Here is a 19,015-nt window from a genome sequence, read left to right as displayed (position 1 = left end):
GATGGATAAGGTACGCCGTTGGCACTTTCCAGCTCTTCAAGGCGTTGGGAGTGGATTTGATCTTACGAGCATCTCTGCAAAGGCGGCTGGAGCCAATTATACCTTTCTTAATAAGAATATTTAGGAGTAGCTTGGCTCCCGGATACATTCCCGAGTCCTGGCGGGCGGGTAAGGTTGTCCTTATTCCCAAAGTGGGAAGAAGGGATATGGTGCTAAGTCATTCAGAGCGATTAGTCTTGTTCTTATTGAAGACGATGGAGAAAATTGTTGATAACTGAGCGATTGTCAGCATGCGTATCGGGCGGGGAGGTCGATAGAGACCGCTTTGTTCCGCCTCTACCCTAGAAAGCACAATAGAACAGAGAGAGGTGGCACTATGCGCGTTCCTGGATATCGAGGGGGCCTTCGACACCACTTCTCATGAGGCGATTCCGGGCGACCTGAGGCGTAGGGACGTGGATGATAGCACTTTTCTATGGATGTCCAATATGTTGGCTACGAGACTTGCTTCATCAAGGAGTTGGTGCCCAGGCTAATGCCGATGATATTGTCATCAGCGCTAGTGGTAAGTTTAAGGGAACTCTTTGTGATATAGTCCAAAGGGGTACGCAGATGAGTCAAAGACCAGTATTGGGACGGGTGCGGGAGTATTTGGGCCAAGAAAGAAGTTCTCCGAACCTATGGGAACTTTTCCGTGTGTGTTTCGGGCTGAGTTGCACGCCCTTGAAATGTGCGTGCGGTTCAGCGTGAAAAGGGGGTATCGGGGCAGAAGATAATGATTATGTCGGATAGCCGGGCTGCGATCGGAGCGCTGATTTCGTTTTCAGTATCCTCCGTGGCAGTATGGAGCTGTCTTTAGAAGCTCAACGAGTCAGGCAGATGCAACCAGGTCACACTGTGTTGGGTGCCGGGCCATGGTGCCGTGGAAGGAAATCAGGCCACTGATGCGCTTGCAAGGAAGGGGGCAAGCATACCTCTTCTTGGCCGGAGCCCTTCTGCGGAATCGGACCACATACTATTCGTTGGGAATTAAGGAAGGAATCACAAAGAAGGCGGTCGGAGCGCTGGAGGATCCTTCAGGAACTGCGGCAAGCCAAGGAGCTCCTGCGAGATTATTACCAGAAGCGATTTAAGAAAATTATAGGGATGGGCAAGAACCAGGTGAGAGTGCCCACCGGAATTTTGACGGGTCACTGCAGGCTTAGGGGACACCTTAGTCGGCTGGGTCTGGAAAATGAGGATACTTGCAGATTCTGTGGGGAGTATGGAGAGACCTCGGTGCACCTCCTGGGGGAGTGTGATGCTCATGCTCGTAGTTACGGTCTTCTGGTCCTCACAAGTTGCGTGAGTTCAACAGGAGGGTGGGTCTCAAGCGTGTGTTGTAGGGCATGCCTCGCACTCGAGTGGGGGTGCACAATAGATCCTTATACGTGGTCGCGGTGCACTGTTGCCCCCGTTGTACAAATCTACAAAACCTAACCTTTTGTTTTCAGGAAGCAAATACATCCCATAACATGGTGCTGTGTTATTAATATTTAAAAAAATTATTCTAATCTGTATTATCAATATTAAAAACTAATTCCACTTGTATCGTGGTGCTGTGTTATCAATGTTTAAATTGATATCAATGCTAAAATAATTCTAAACCTACCCTTCCAGCTTTAAAAACTTTTTTAATTTTAAAAAGATTTTAAATTTAACGTCTTTTTAAAAAACTTACAACATTAACCGAGTCAACAACCCATCAACAAATATTGCATACTTCATTTTAAATATTGCATACTTCATTCTAAATATTAAATACTTCAGTCAATATTGAAAATAAAAAAATATTTCTTACTTACAATTTTACCTAGTTTTAACCGAGACAACAACTCAATATTAAAAAACTAATTCACATTCGTAACGTCGTGAACCTATATACTATACCTAGAACTCCCGTATTCTCACTGCTGGTATACATTCTTTAATTTTTTTTTAAAAATGGGTTATTAATATATACCCATTTATTTAAAACTGTGGGTGAAAATATAGAATTAAATATTTCAAATAAAAAAAAGGTTTATGCAAAAACAAAATAATAATTGTATTCGAAAATATGTACGTACATATGAATGTAATTTAAAAAAAAAAAATGTTTAGGCAAAAACAAAATAATAATTTTATTGAAATATATGTGTTATGTATGTAAATATGAATGTATTAGAATTGAACATTTTGAAATTTTCTGTTGGAACAATTAGAAATAAAATTATAAGTACAAACATACATAATTATGAATGGATACCTGTTTTTTTAAAACTGGGTGAACATAGAAATGAATTTTTCAAACAAAGAAAAGGCTTAGGCAAAAAGAAAATAAAAATTTATAAATGGATTAGAATTTAGCATTTTACAGTTTTTCGCTTGGAACAATAAAAATAAAATTCTAACTACACACGTACATATATTCTGTATGTATATTTTTTCAAAGCTTGCTGACGTAACATTTATTTCTTAGTTTGCCTTTCTAATTATAAAAAGTATAAAAGAAAAACGTGCTTTTGTTATACAAAAATTTTTTCAGAAAATCTTAAAATAGGGTTATTTCGGGGCTAAAAAGTTCCAATGTCAGATTTTTCTGGGACCCTAGAGGTAAAACCCTATCTAATGCCTTTTGTCCCATGTCTGTAGTCCTTCTAGAAGTAGGAGTACTTTTTGGCACCTGAGAAGTAGCTATATATATATAATGATGAGACTGTATACGTCGTACTCGTTAAACGGGATGTACTCGGTATGGATAACTAATACCTTCATTGAGGTAAACGGTTTCAATATTTTATTGTACAGACCGCTCGAAAATGGGCTCGAGGATGACAATGTGTGTTAACTATTTCGACTTTCGAATTGTCTCTGGCTCCGGAATATTCGACGTGTGCAATGTTTAAGTTAGAGATAGCTTTGTATGCTTCAGGGTGCTCAATTATCTATGTAATATCAGCTGCTTGTCACCGATATAGGTAACTGTGAACATAAATATGAAGGGGAAATGGGCGGACGAACACACCAGTTGAAACAGATATGGGTCTCTTCCAACTGAAGAATGGCAATAAGCCTCAAAATTTAAGACGAGCACTGGAGGATGGGACGTTTTCGCTTTCTAAGGAGAGATAGGGAAGATTACTGACTTGCACAGTGGCAAGAGCTTTGTGGGGCTCATACGAGATCTGAAAATCTAAAATAATACTGGTCCTACCGCGCTCACTGCGCAGTTTTTGTAGTGTGCCACTGCCTTATCAAAGTGCTAGGATCCGACTTATTGATAGTGATCTCACAAGGAAAGACATTTTTGGGGGATTAACTTTAAAGATCATAGGTGATGTTTTGGGTTATTTAAAGTTTAAAAAGCCTGTCGATTTGAAAGCTATAGCCAATTTTTCGAGTTTTTTTAAAACCTGTAATTCCAAAATTGGAAGTCGATAAACGTTGGGTAATACAGGGTATATATTTCAAAATGTTTTGGCGGAATTCCAAACTTTTCGTTCTATTCCCAAATTTTCAGAGTATGCACAAAATTTGAAATACACAAAATTTATTTACCGGCATACATATTTTCAAGGTCAAATGGAATGTCAATATAATGTGAACTTTCTGCAGTTTGCAACTTGTTTTTCGATACTTTAAAACTTTCAACACAATCTAATATTCAAATGGCCATTATAAATATTAAATCTCCAACTTTAAAAGTATAATGCACAATCTTATAAATTTGTTATAATTTCAATTTAACTGGTTATTAACAAAATGTTGGAAAAAAGAATAACTAAAAAAATGGTCGCGCTAAATGCGAAACTAAATACCAAACTTTTATAAATTCAGTAATATCTATTTAATAATAAATTAATAAAATCGAAATTGTCACTTTCCCGACAGAGTTCTTGGAATATTCTTCACTTTTCATAAATTTTTAGGTATCAGACTTTCAATATGTAAAAGATATTTTATATCATAATGAACACATCTTTTAAAGATGTTTAAAGTATTAAATGAAAGTTTTTAAAATCTGAATACATATTACCACTTCAAAATAAAATAGTACTGTTTGCGTTTTCTCTTCTGTTAAAAGATTTCGTTTGACATTTTTCTAAATATGCGCAAAACGAATTGTTTATAATTTTTAAAAACCAAAATTGTGTGAAAATAATTTTTCGATTTTTCCATTAAAATATGGAATGCACCAATAAAATCATGTTGGATTGCACCTAGCCCAAGTAACAATTTTTATCTCACAAGACTCTGCAAGAGCTATCTTGGGAGTTCTTAAAGAATATTATTCTTATAATTTCAGTCTTGTACAACACTAAAAGACCCTAGTGAGATCGTTATAAGCACAAAAGAGTGCAATTACTAGAGTTATTAATTTTAGAAATGAGAGTTAAGCTCCCATTAAAAGAGTTTTTAAAGCATATAATTTTCATACCAAAACTAGTATGAGAGTTACGAAAACTCTCACAAGCCATTTATAATAGTGTTATTAGAAAGAGAAAGCAATGCATTGTGGAATAAATATATCGGTCTTACTTCAAACTTAATAAAAAACATATCTATTCCGCTTTTAATAATCATTTTTTTTAACAAAAATGAAACAAAATATACATATGTTGACGTATATGATAATGTAATCAATAAATATTTGTATTCAAAAAATATTTATAAATGTGTAAATAAAAATTAAAATAATTTTAATTTCTATGCCATGATTATAAATCACAAAATTGCTGGCATTAAAATTTTATTGATAAAAATTGGTATTGTGCTTCGAAAAAAAGCAACGCTAACTAAAAATAATTAAAATTTAAATTTTTATACATATTTTTTAACTCTATAATATTTTATTCTTTTTTAGCGACCGTATTGTGTATACGGTCGGTATAATAGGTAGGTTATATGATGGCAACAAATTTTGATTATCGAGTTTTCGGTGGGGATGCACTTCTCCATAGTAGGGAAGTGTAAGTAAACTATTTTTAACAACCTGTTGGTCTATCGGTCTGTCAGCCTGTCGGTCTGTCGGTCTGTTGGTCTGTCGGTCGTCGGTCTGTCGGTCTGTCGGTCTGTCGGTCTGTGTGTGCACGCGTGTGTCTCAAGTTCTGCTGAACCGATTTTGATGAAATTTTATATGTAAGTTTATTTCGACCATGGCACGGATTGATCAACTTTTGGGATATATCAGGCCTGAAGAAACATATATTTTGAACATATATTCAACCGATTTAATTGAAATTTCATATATAAGCTCAGCTCCGCGAAACCTCCTACCTTTTGGAAGAAATCAGGTGGCAGCAGCTGGACGTTTACTACGGGCAAAATATACATTTTTGCGTATCTTTATATGCGAATATCTTTATATAGAAGTAACCGAACAATTTCATTGAAATTTAATATTTAAATTCTTCGCATTAAAACAATGAACATATAAATTTTTTTGAAAGATCAGGGCTCGAGAACTGATCTGCGGGCCGATTTTACATTTTTCACCAAATCCACGGAAGGAATTGATGGACTTTCTTGAAATTTGATAGTTGAGTTCTGGTTCTTACCGAAACTAACTGGCGATCATTTCAGCTAATTCGGGTAGCACAAAGCGAAACTCTACTAAGAGCCAAATTTACAATGTGCTGACCACACCAGATTTTTTTTTACATAAATTTTGAAATTTAAGAAATATTAAGCAAAAAATAAATATACTAATGTGCATAAATTCCAACTAAAGCTTTACTATATTCAAGTAAAACAATAATTTTCCATGTCATTAATTTTAATTTAATAATTTCTGTACAATAAATATTTTTCCGACTTCTTTCCAAAAAAAGAATTCTCAGTCTCTTTAGGGTTAAAATTTAGATAAGCAAAAATGACAATACTAAAATGGCTTTACCTAACAGCTAGACTTATGAGAATTAAATTCCTTTTATGAGAATAATGGATCCCTAAACGAATGATGTTTACAGGTATATCATTATTCGTTTCCATTTGTAATACATAAAATAAAGTTGGTAGTGATAATTATCGACTCTAAAAGGTTATTTTGCTGTAAATTTGTAGAATCGTCAGGTATGATTATGTCTGATTGTTAACAATTAGAACCTTTTATAACATTTACATCAGGTTTTTTGAAATTTGATGATGCTTTTAACTCTATGATGCGTGCTCTTTAACTCTATGATAACTGATGATACTTTAAATTGAACTGATTGCTTAAAGCAGTGTATAATTTATAAAAATATTTTTTATGTCACTTTTGTGTATTTTATTTGTCATGTTCTGACATTTGCTTACAAAGGAATTCTTAATAACAAAATTTTAAGAATTGACATCTTATAAAAAATACTTTATGAGAATTAAATTTTTTTAAGGCTTACGGAAAGTAGTTCTGCTATGATAATAGCAGAGTTTTTAACACTACAAGTGCTAAGTTTGTATTGTAAAAGCTTTACGAGAGTTGCATAAAAACAAAAAAAAGAAAAAAAAATTATGAGAGTATTCAAGTGTGGTATGAGAGTTTTTGGTCAATTTTTTTGGGGGTATTACTCTTGAAAATTGCTACTTAGGAGGTTTGATAGTTTTTCCGGCATCAATACTATAGTGGAAAAAGAGTAAGGTAGGCCGATTTACTAATACAACCTATTAGTTTCAGTTGTTTAATTAATAAGTATTGTGCCTATTACTACAACTGTAGAACAGATGGATGACGTAATCAAAGGAACGAGTTAAAGGCAGAAAAATTAAAAAATTTTTCTCCTCGAACTGGACTCGGACCAGTGACCTACCACTTTCTAGGCGATTACAGTATAAAGCAATGTGAAGAACATTTCGTCGGTTCCAGAAATAATGGCATTTTTAGTTTCATTTTCGTAACTTTATAAGATACTATAAATTGGGGACGAAGATAAGTAGCGTAGAGCTTTATCGAGATCCAATAACTGTAAAGCTTGCTAAAACCTGAGTCTAATATGTAATAGAGAAATTTCTACAAAAAGGAGAAAATATCTTATAATAGAAATCCCCATTCTTTTCGATACCGAGCAGTATTTAAATAAGTTTTTTTCAGAGTAGGTAACTCGTGTTATCAGGAACTTTAGAGGTTTATTTTTTGAAGCTTTACTATTTGTTTTTCTATATTTCGGACAGCTTTGTATATTTCACAGAAATTTTTTTGAAATACTTAAAATTATAAAAAATATCTCGAAGAACTTAAGTTAAGGGTTTAGACGTTTAAAAAATTTTTTTCAATGGTTGATAATTTTTCCGAAATATAATCCTTTATTAGTTTCACTCTGTCCGTCCGTCTGTCCGTCCGTCCGTCCGTCCGTCTGTCCGTGTGTCTGTTTACAAAACTTCTACATTCTTAAAGATAGAAAGCTGAAATTTAATATGTACATAGATCTTTACTAGAAACTTATTTTTGTAGAACAAAATTTTTACCTATCTCCCCCCCTCCAGAAGTTATACCCCCCCAAAGCACTAAAAATGGCCTATTTTAAATATTTGTTGCAATGAAACCATAAGCATTTTTGAAATTTTGCAAACGCAGAAAGGCAGTGGCGTGCTTCCCCTACCGCGGTATACTATAGTTAAACTTTAGAAAAACAAAATGGCCGTTCAAATTTACCGTTATCTACAATCCTTTTTTTCCAAATTTTTGATGTCGTTTTTCTTCTAGACCCCAGCCTGTAGAAGCTTAAAATTTTAGGAGCTTTTAGACATTAACAAGTAGTTCATTTCTTTAGAAGAAAATTTTTTTCCATCTCCACCCCCTCTCAAGTTATGGCCTCTTGAAATTTGTAAAATTTGCATTTTTGACACCTTATATTTCTGAAACCGCAAGCTTTTTCAAATTTCTATAAACGCAAAAATTTAACGGTAAATTCCACGACATTAAAAAATATAATTATTTTTCTTAACTCACGCAATTAACCCTTAAAATCGAGCATTATGTTAACCCCTGTTTATATTAATTTTTGCTTTATTTCAAAGACTGCATAAATGGTTCATCCTAAATATATGCAATGCTAGAAATAGTTTCGTTTATAAATGAAAATAATTTTAATAGTGTGGTGGATATACATAGACTGTTTTTAAAAGCAGTATTTTCACTTGTTGAAGGGAAAAGTGCTACAATACAAACCATTGGTTTGACCCAACCTTATTGTTTTTATTATTGGTATGAAAAGAAAACTTCCTTTTATTCGGAATAAAATACTTTTTTATTTTTCGCTAATATATTTCGTGCGCTACATACGCACTTTATCAAAGCTGATTTTCTTCTCTTTAGACGTTCCTGAGTTTAACGTAAACTCAAAAATTCACCAACCTCTGAAGCTCAAGGTATTGTTGGACCCGGAGCAATTATAACTTGTTATATTATTATCAAATACATGTTATTAAAGGAAGTACGTCTAATGTGATTGACGAACTATATCGCATATCATATTTAGGTTCATTTTTGCGTTTAATCTTCATCCAGCATTTTTGATTTTATTGCTGTAAACTGAAGCGCTGTAACCCAAAGCTAGACAACGGGTATTATAGGTGAAACCATGACCAATTATAGAAGCTTTATAGTATTTTGGATCCGACAGAACTATCACTTTGTTTAGGTTTTCAGACCAAACAAACAAATAATTTTTAAAAAAATTAGGAAAAAATACTTCAAAAGGCAACTATTTGAACGCTTAAATTTGGTACATATTTTGAAAAAAAAGCAAGGTTTCAGTTCCTTACCTAATTTGATTCTACGCTGCTTAAATCTCTCTGCAAATGCTTCCAATTCTCTTGGATCCGTGTCATTATCAGGATGCAAACTCGCCACAGCTACGGCAGCAGCTACAACTGAGTGATGTTGTCCTGAGTGCGGATGATGATTTGCTATACAAATGAAAAAGTATTTACAACATTAGCATTACATGTTTTTTATCAAGCGTTTTAAAATCTATAACATAATAGCTTTCTTATAATACATGTCGGATACTATGAATGCTATGAAGTTCAATAACAATAGAAGACTGTTGAGGAAGTCTTAAGCTGCAGTCTTTTTTTTAAAAAAGAGTCTAGGTGCAGCAGATAAACTGTTCATTCGATAGTCCTAATTGTTGGTGCTACTTTTAAAAAAGTGAACTTTAAAAAATGCTGGTTGTTCAACCTTTTATAAATCATTTATGCCAGTAATTTTAGTTTCAAGTTAAATTATTTATTTCAAAGGTACTGAAAAAGGATATTCCTTTAACAAACATGAGCTTGTGAGACTTATTCATGAGAAAATATAATGCAAATACATTTTGGTTCCAGCAAACACTGTACATAAAAATCAAAATACGAAACTACATCAAAATACCCTATACATATATTGGACATTTTTTATATAAAAACTAACAATTTTTTGTTCAACATAAAGTTTTGATCTACGTATAAAATTTTACAAGATGGAATTTGTAAAAGATGTATTTGGTTCATATTGTATAGTAAATAAAGTTGGGTCAAACCAATAGTTTGTATCGTAGCACTTTTCCCTTCAATAAGTGAAAACAATGCTTGTAAAAACAATCTATGTATACCTACTACACTATTAAAATTACTTTCATTCATACACGAAACTATTTCAAGGATTGCATGTATTTAGGATGAACGATTTATGCAGTCTTTAAAATAAAGTAAAAACAAATTAAAGAGGCTTTAACATAATGCTCAATTTTAAGGGTGAATTGGTTTAATGTGAGTTAAGAAAAATAATTATATTTTTTAATGGCATGGAGTTTACCTTTAGCTTTTTGCATTTATAAAAACTTGGAAAAATTTACAGTTTCTGAAACATAATATGCCAAAAATTCGAATTTTACAAATTTCAAGAGGCGATAACTTAAGAGGGGGTGGATGTGGAAAAAAATGTTTTTCTGACGAAATAAAACTACATAATACATACATACACAAATTATCATTAGTTATATCCGGTTTTTCTTATAATCAAATTCTCGAATTGAAACACAAATTTTGCTTATAACAGATTTATAAGCAAAGTCACTTTAACTTGCACTAACAAACATAATGTACAAATACAGAGTTTATACTCGTATTGCATTTTTATTTTAGACTTGAAAAGTTACCTGTTTTATTTTATATTTTTATATGGGTGTTTTTAATTTAGTACGTTGGAAAAAATTATAAGCATAAATTCTTCATTCTCTTAATTTTAGTTTTTTTATAATTTAAAATTGTTTGTTTTATAAGTTCTGTTACATATTCAAAATGGAATTTTTTACTTTATTCAGTTTATCTTACATACAAAAAGTGACTGACTGACAAATTGTCAAAACAACATGAGCATTAAATCAGTCAAGCACAACTAACATAATAAGGCAAATTTACATTTTTATGCAATTTATGACAGTTCTCCCCACCTTAATTCGGAAGACAGTTCAAGTAATTATACTATATTTTTTTTGAGTACATTAATCAAATATCTAAGCAATACATTTTCTTTTTAACTTATGTAAGTGTAATTATAATTTTTCACATATTGTAATCATATTTCTTTTTTGTTTTTATAAATCTAAGCGGTTTGGTACTCTTCTTATTCGAGTAGATCTTTTAATATTAGATAACTTTACATCTGGTATTTTAGTTTCCAGTACATTTTTATTTATTATATTAGTGTCTGAAAACGTAATTTGTTTTTCATTATCATTATTACCGACAGTATTGTGTAAACAATAGGTAGGTGATGTGATGGCAACAAATTTTGCACATCGAGTTTTCGGTGGGAATGCACTTCTCCATAGTAGGGAAGTGTAAGTAAACTATTTTTAGCAACCTGTCGGTCTGTGTGTGCACGAAATACGTAACGTACTAACGCAGGTAGGAAAAAAAAAGAATTTTATATTTACAGATAAAATTTTATTGTATCGTTATGATTACAATTTCTTATATTTCTTATATTCTACATAATAATTTCCAGAGTATTTATAAATCTTTTATGCTGATTTTACATTTTGTTTAAAAACAATTTTAACAAACATTTATTTTAATGAAATTTGATATTAATAAAAATTACTTAAATCTGTGGGAAAGTTTAAAGCATATGGCTAATAACATGTGGTTAGAACATGTGCGTTTTACATTTATTTGCTTAGTAATGAAAATGTGTGTGAATTATTTGTAAAATTGAATATGAATATAAAGTTTTAAGGTAATTAGGTATTTTATATATTCTATATTCTATATTGTATAGTGTAACGTAACTCCTCCCCCCTTGGTGTGAAGTTACGGCCAGATGAATTGAGGTTTCTTAGATTCGATGGCTGAACTCGAACGGCATTGTTGATTGAAGATGTGTTGCTGAGAAGGTATATTCTTCGATAGCGGTATATATATGTTCCCATAAATATGAACAGTAGAGCAAGGGTTATTATGCGTAGTGTGATTGATGTGTAGAAGGTTGAATAAAGATTATTCTGGTTTTCGTAAAGTTCCAATTGATATGTCGGTTCTGTTTTCGTGAATTGATAATTATCTAGTTTTTGAAGGCTGTGGTGCTATTTGTGAAAGTAATGTTTAAATGGTTGAATATTGCAGGATGAATTATAATTTCATCCCAGTGACTGTGTTTTATCGTTGTGTATGTTATGCTGTGTATGCTGATTTCGCAGTTATGAATAAGAACGGTATCTTTGATCTTAATGTAGTTTGGGAGGCATGTTGTGTTGATTGTTGTTTCCGGCTCTGGTTGTAAAATTTCTATTTGTAGTTTGGCTCTGGTTGTAAAATTTCCATTTCTATGTCACGGTTATGTAATTCGCACTTGGCAGGTTTATTAGTCAGAAGATTTCCGATCCATTTTGATTTTGTGACCTTTTCTTTGTAATTAGTGTTTTTGCAAAAATAATAATTTTCTATGTATGGGCATTTAGCATTAAGATATATAATGTTATCATCATTAATAGCAATGTATTGAATTGTGATTATTGTTTTGTGTTTGTGGATTGGTAACGGAATTAAATGAAATAAGGAATAGGATTCTTTGGATATTATAGGTATTTGTATGTTAAATATTATATTGGAGCCATTGTAATAAGCTTGAAGTTCCAATAATATGAGCTTTCTCTGAGTTTAAAGATACATCTTGTGTTAAGAAAATATTCCGAATTTCTAAAATTTCCGAAGGGTTCAAAATTTGTTTTGAAATTAAATTTAATTTAGCAAGGATAACGGCTTCTGCTATATCCTTTAAGTGTGAATAAAGCAATTCTATATTGAAATTAATTTGGTTTAGACATTGTATGTATTGGAATTTCACTTCGTTAGATCTGATACTGTTTTTCAGTTTATCTTGAAATTTATTAAGATACTCCATGATCACGTTTTGTTCGTTATTAATATGGTTGGTTATGTTTTCTAATCTTTCTATCATTTTATTATTTATAGAGTTTTGAATTTGTTGGTTTTTGTTAATATAATTTTCGTGTTTAGTTAATTCTTCGATTTCTTCGTTTAGTTTTACCGCATCGTTTGCATCCATATTACCGGTGATGCTTTTAACTAGTTAACCTAACCCATTTATGAGGCCTCTTTTCGTTCTAAAACCTGGCATTAAAGATTGGAATTTATTCTTTAACTCTTGGAATTTTACTATTGTAATGTTGAGAGATGGGACGGCTAAGTTTGCCGCATTAAAAGTGTTTATTGATTCTTCTAACATGTTTATATTTCGTTCATATTTACTTAATTCTATTATGTGGAGGTAGTTAATATATTTTTGTATAATCTTGTCTGATCCTAGTTGCATGGGCAAGATACCATTATTCTTGGTTAGATTGAGAATTTCCAGCCTTTGGGCTACCGTTGCTGGCAGTATTCTGAAATTTTAGTTTTTTTCTTAGTTTAGATTTGTGTAGTTTTTGGTAAAATAACAAAGTAACCGTAATAACTAATAGTATTAGTTAGTACGGTTACTTTGTTATTTTCCTTAATTTTACGTTTACTAAATCTAGGGGTTGTCTTATTACGTCTATTTTCTTTCCTAAATACAGTTTCATTTTCCATGATTTCTGTGGGTTCTTCTCTATTTGAGTTTAATTTCTCTATATTTTTATTTGAAATATGGTCCATATAAGCTTTAATGGACGGGTAAAATTCTTGTTGGAATTGATTTAATTTCTTAAGGTAGTCATGTTCGTTATTAAATTGAACATTATTGTTAAATTTTGAAGTTCGACCGTAGAAGACTTCGTATGGGGTCAGTTTTGTAGAACTATGTATAGCATTATTATATGTTATTAATGTTTCCGTCAAGATATCCTCATGGTCATGTGGGATTTTGGCGAATTTAAATTTGTGAAGTATTATACGACAGATTTCGGTTAAGCTCGAATGAAGTTTTTCAACAGGAGAGTTACTGCTGGACTGTTGGAAGGATGTGTAGTGAATTTCTATATTAAATTGCTTACAGAAGTCTTTGAACAGATTTGCCGTGAATACTGCGCCTTGATCGCACACTATTTTGGACAGGATGCCGTGGAGACTTATAAAATGCTTAAACGACCTTACTATATTGAGGCTATTTCTGGTTTCTAAGGGGTAAGCGACTGCAAACTTCGAAAATTTGTCGATTAAAGTTAGGTTGGATTTATTGTTTATTGTATATACGTCCGTGTGTATTATATCTAAAGGTTTAGAAGGGATTTCAGGTTTTTAAAACTTCAATTTCAAGGTTTGCCTATCGTATTTTAATGTTTTCCATATGTCACAATTATTGATAGTTTGAGTGATTTTGGTTTTCATGAATGGGAAGAAATATGTTCGTTTCAGATGATTTAAGGTTTCATTTATACCACGGTGGTTATTATTTGTATGGTATTCCGTAATTAATTTGTCCTGTTCGTCATTTACTGTTATGTCAGTTAGAATTTCTGTACACCTAATTAATTTAAAACTGTTACTGTAAGAAAAGTATTGGCTGTATACTGCTTGAATCACTTTGAAAGTTTCGTCATCGGTATAGATTGCAGACATTTTGTTGGGAGGTAAGTATTCTTTGAAAATTTTAATTATATCGTTTTCCGAAAATGTAGGTAGGCGGAAGGTTCTTCTATGTTTGTTTCTAAATATAACATCAACTGATGAGAAAGGTTTTTCATCTGACTTTTCCAGAATGACTTGTAACTTAAATTCATTGAGTGGACGTTCCTATATTGGTATGCCATCATTAAGATTTTCGATTGCAGAGTGTATTGTAGAGGATGTGTCGGAATTTGAAGAAAAAGCTACAGTTGCGTTTGTCGTTTCAGTTGCAAAGTGTTCCACTTTAGAAGGTTCTTGGTTTTCAATTTTTGTTCGACTTAAAGCCTCAGCGTTTGAATTCTGGGTACCCTTTTTGTAAATTGTTTGGTAGTCAAATTCCTCAAGCTTGAGTCTCCAACGGACAAGCTTTGAGTTTGGGTCTTTCACGCTCATCAACCAAGTTAGGGGTTTATGATCTGTGACGATCTTGAAGTGTCGTCCGAAAAGATATGGCCTGAAATATTTTGTTGCCCAGACTATGGCTAACAATTCCTTTTCAGTTGTGGAATAATTTATTTCTGAGTCTGTTAGGGTTCTGCTGGCGTAACAGATTGGTAAATCGCTTCCAATCTGTCCTTGGGACAAAACAGCGCCGATAGCGAAATTGCTAGCGTCTGTCGTTAAGATAAAAGGTTTTGGAAAATCAGGGTATTGGAGTATGGGGTCGTTCATAAGAAGGCTTTTACAAGTTTCGAAAGCTTTGACATAGTCCTTATTAAAATCAATTTTCTTTCCTTTTTTTAAATATTCAGATAATGGTTTTGTTAGTTTCGCAAAATCTCTTATAAATTTCCGATAATATCCTAGCAAGCCTAGGAAACCTTTTATTTCCTTTTGAGTTTTGGGTATCGGAAAATTTTTTATGGCCTTTACTTTCTTTGGGTTAGGTTTTACTCCATTGGTTGAGACGATATGTGCCAGAAAAGCTACTTCTTTATGAAGGAACTCGGACTTGTCGAGTTGAACCTTTAAGTTATATTCTTGGAGTTTTTCAAACATCTTCTTCAAACTTTCTCCGTGTTGTTGTAAGGATGTTGAGTAGACGATAATGTCGTCTAAATATACTAGGTATATTTTGCCTTGAAGGTCTTGAAGCACGTTGTCCATGACACGTTGAAAAGTAGAGGGGGCATTCTTTAAGCCAAATGGCATTCTGGCATATTCGTAGTGACCGCCCTCAACGGTGAATGCAGTCTTTTGTACATCTCTTGGGTCCATTTCTTTTTGATGAAACCCGCTTGCGAGATCAAGCGTAGTGAAATACATGCTTTTACCTAGTTTGTCAAGAATTTCAGAAATATTTGGAAGGGGATAACGATCACTAATAGTTTTCTCATTCAATTTACGGTAGTCAATTACCAGACGCCATTTTTGTTTACCGCTTGCATCTTTCTTTTTAAGGACAATCCAGACTGAAGAACTCCATGGAGAATAGCTTGGTCGGATAATTCCGTGAGTGAGCATATCATTTATTTGTTTCCTCACCTCCTCCTTATGAATGTATGGGTATCTGTATGATTGTGTATAAATCGGAATCTCATCTGTTGTTAGGATTCTATGCTTGACTTGGTTTGTAAAAGTGAGGTGATCATTTTCTTTATAAAATATGTCTTCGTATTGCTTACAGATGTTGGTCAAGAGATTTTTCTCTTCCTTGTTAAGATGAGAAGTTCTCAGGGAATTGATTATGTTAATATGAGAAGGATTATTATAAGGACATTCGATTTAAAATTGTTGACTTCAATAAATTTGCGTGAGGAGAATTGGGTAACTTTGAGTGGTTGTTCAAGGAAAAGAGTTTGATCCCTATTCGAGCAGTTAATAACTTCGACATGGCTATACCAATCCTTAGAGTTGTATATACCCTCTGGGATATATAGTCCTGGTTTGGATTCAGTTCTATTTATAAGGATGTCACCGTTTTCTATGTCAACAGGGAGTTTCACTATTAATTTGGAGTTAGCTTCTACAAAAAACTTTTCTGACATGTAGTTAGGTTTACAAATGTAATTTTAAGGAAGAATGTTTGGTGTTTAAAGTTTTGGTTGAAAGATCTACTGTTGCTCCCAAAGATGTTAGAGCATCTAAGCCAAGTAGACCATCGAAGTATCCGTGAAATTTGAAAATAAGGAAAGTAGTTAATCCTAGTTGATTAAATTCTAAAAAATTAGGTAAGGTGATTTGTTGATTAATTTCATGTGAGTTTAGAATCGTATTTATAGTAACTGGTTCTATTTTCTCAAGGTCTTCAAGGTAGATAAATTCGGGGTTGATGAATTAAGATGATGATCCAGTGTCGATCAAAAATTTAAGTGGACTACCGAAAGGAGAGTTTATATTAACATAAGGAAGGACAGATCCGTGTTTGTTTACGTCTAAGTATCCAATGGGTTTCATAGGAAAATTCGAATCGTCAATTTCTGGTTCGGTTTCATCTGAGTTGATTCCTTGGTACTGATCCTCTGTCTGATACATTTGGTAGTTTTGATGATCGTAGTATCGATCTAAGTTCTGGTATCCATATTGTGTAGGTCTCGATGTGGATGAGATGTTAAATAGTTCTCTGCTTGTAAATTTTGGTGGTTCTGAGGGTCGAAAGAAATTATTTTGAGGTTGTCCATTTAGTTGGTTTTGCCGTAGGTGTATATACCCGGAGCTAGTATCCATTGGTTCTGGTTTACTAAAACTTGGGTTGTTTTGCCTTATTGGTTAATTGTGCGTTATGTTATTAAAATGTGGTCGGAAATTTTGAAAATTTCTACCGAATGTATTATGTGTTAAAATAATCTGTTAAAATTTTTATTAAATTGTGGAGGACGTGGCAAATTATTTGAAGTTGTTTGAGTTTGCGGTTTATGCCTATTGGATATGGAAGGTTTGGGATTTATTCTTGAATTATTGGGGTGGTTATTGTACCTGGGAACAGAATGGTCAAATCTGGAATATGATATATTTTGTTCCTTTATGCAATAGGAATGCTATTGCTAGTGTTTCAGGCTTCATAGCTCTTATAGTGGAGCACAGTGGTTCTCTTAGACCAGAGAGGAACACATTTAAGCACACTTCGGTGTGGAGATCTTTCTTCGCCTTGATAACGTTTATATCTTGTTCATGAATTTGAACGTGAGTCGTAATGGTAGCTAGGATTTCAATAATTTCGCTATAAAAACTTTCTACGCTTTTATTTCCTTGCTTTAAATTATGTAAATCACGTATGAGGGACGTTTCGTTTCTTTTGTCTGAATAATGAAGTATAAGATTATTTTTTATATCATTCCATTTTAATGGAGTACCGTACATATTCAGTACCTCGTTTGCTGGTCCTACAATTTTGTTTCTTATAGCGCTTAGCAGTATTTGATAGTATGAATGTTTTGAGTGCATACTATAAGGGCAACAATTTCTTCTACGATTTCCTTCAAATTTAGGGAGGTCTTTAATGGCATCAGGTACACCTAATGAATTAAATATGTCGGTGGTTGAAATTGTTTGGCCCGAGTTCGTTGCCATATCTAATTCCCTATTGTTTATGTTTAATTCGGGTATTAATTTACTATCAAATAGACTAGCCAAACTCCAATCTTCTAAATTTTCAAAATATTCACTTTTGCTATTAGAAATTTTACTATTGGAACTTCTGCTTTTAAAATTTAGAGGGTAGGGTGTTGGGAATTTTGTTTTCTTACTTGGCATAGATTTTTTTTTTTTTTGTAATATAGTTGGAACAACGGTACAAGACCCTCGGAAAGAAATAGGACTAATGATTTGAAATTTGCACAATGGAATATCAGAACAATGATGAAACCTGGGAAAATGAGAGAAATTGCAGATGAGATGGACAGATTCAAAATAGATTTAGCAGCCCTTCAGGAAATCAGATGGAAAGATAATGGAATAATAAAAAAGAAAGACTACATAGTTTACTATAGCTGCAGTAAAAATAGAACCGGGCAATATGGTACAGGTTTTATGGTTATGAAAAAATTATCAAAATGCGTATTGGGCTTTACATCAACAAATGAAAGATTATGCTCTTTAAGAATCAAAGGGAAATTCAATAACATAACTGTAATTTCGGCACATGCTCCTACCGAAGATTCCCACGAAACGGAAAAAGATTATTTTTATGATAAATTGGAAGAGATATGTAACAATGTAAGCGGACATGATACAGTTTTAATACTGGGCGACTTCAATGCCAAGATAGGCAAGGAGGTCTTTGCCAGGGAAGTTGCTGGCCAACACTCCCTTCATGATACAACATCACCAAATGGGGAAAGACTTTGCCATCTTGCTTCGGGTACATCGACATATATAGTTAGCACACATTTTCCGCATAAAAATATACATAAGGGTACATGGAAGGTACCAGGAAGCAGTACTGTGAACCAAATAGACCATGCACTAGTATCTAAAAGGTGGATGTCATCAATACTAGACGTAAGGGCCTGCCGAGCTGCAAACTGTGATAGCGATCACTACATGATCCGAATTAAAATCAGACAAAGGATCTCAAACGTTGGAAAGAATAGGGGTCAAAAAAGAAATAAATACGACACAGATAAATTAAAAGACGAGAACACACTCACAAGATATAGAAATAAAATTGAAGAGCAGTTCAACAACATCCAACAAACAGCGCAGGCCAATAACAGTATCAATCAGGAATGGGAAAATTTGAGTAAAACATTAGTAACTTGCACAATGGAAACGGTAGGAAGGAAGCAAATGCGGAGAAATCAAGAGTGGTATGACGAAGAATGTGCCAATGCTATAAAAGAAAAAAATATGGCTAGGGAAATCATGCTGCAAAGAATGACGAGAAGAAACGAGGAAAACTACAAAAATAAGAGAAAAATTGCCGACAAAATATGTAAAAGAAAAAAGCGTACAGCCATAAAAAAAAGAGTAGAAGAAATCAATT

At 33.0% G+C, this 19,015-nt stretch overlaps 1 protein-coding gene across 1 annotated transcript in view; it reads right to left on the bottom strand.

The window, feature by feature from the left end:
* Positions 1–19,015, bottom strand: part of LOC129614165 (inhibitory POU protein) — a 190,282-nt gene that overhangs the window by 123,229 nt on the left and 48,038 nt on the right. The window contains exon 3 of the mRNA XM_055528584.1: positions 8,764–8,907. Coding sequence (XP_055384559.1) covers positions 8,764–8,907 — 144 coding nt within the window. The remainder of the gene's footprint in view (positions 1–8,763; positions 8,908–19,015) is intronic.

The sequence above is a fragment of the Condylostylus longicornis genome, unplaced genomic scaffold (assembly GCF_029603195.1).
Source record: "Condylostylus longicornis isolate FDR11 unplaced genomic scaffold, ASM2960319v2 ptg000105l, whole genome shotgun sequence".
Lineage (NCBI taxonomy): Eukaryota > Metazoa > Arthropoda > Insecta > Diptera > Dolichopodidae > Condylostylus > Condylostylus longicornis.
The sequence above is the reverse complement of the archived record's forward strand: the minus strand, read 5'-3'. Positions and strand labels throughout refer to the sequence as shown.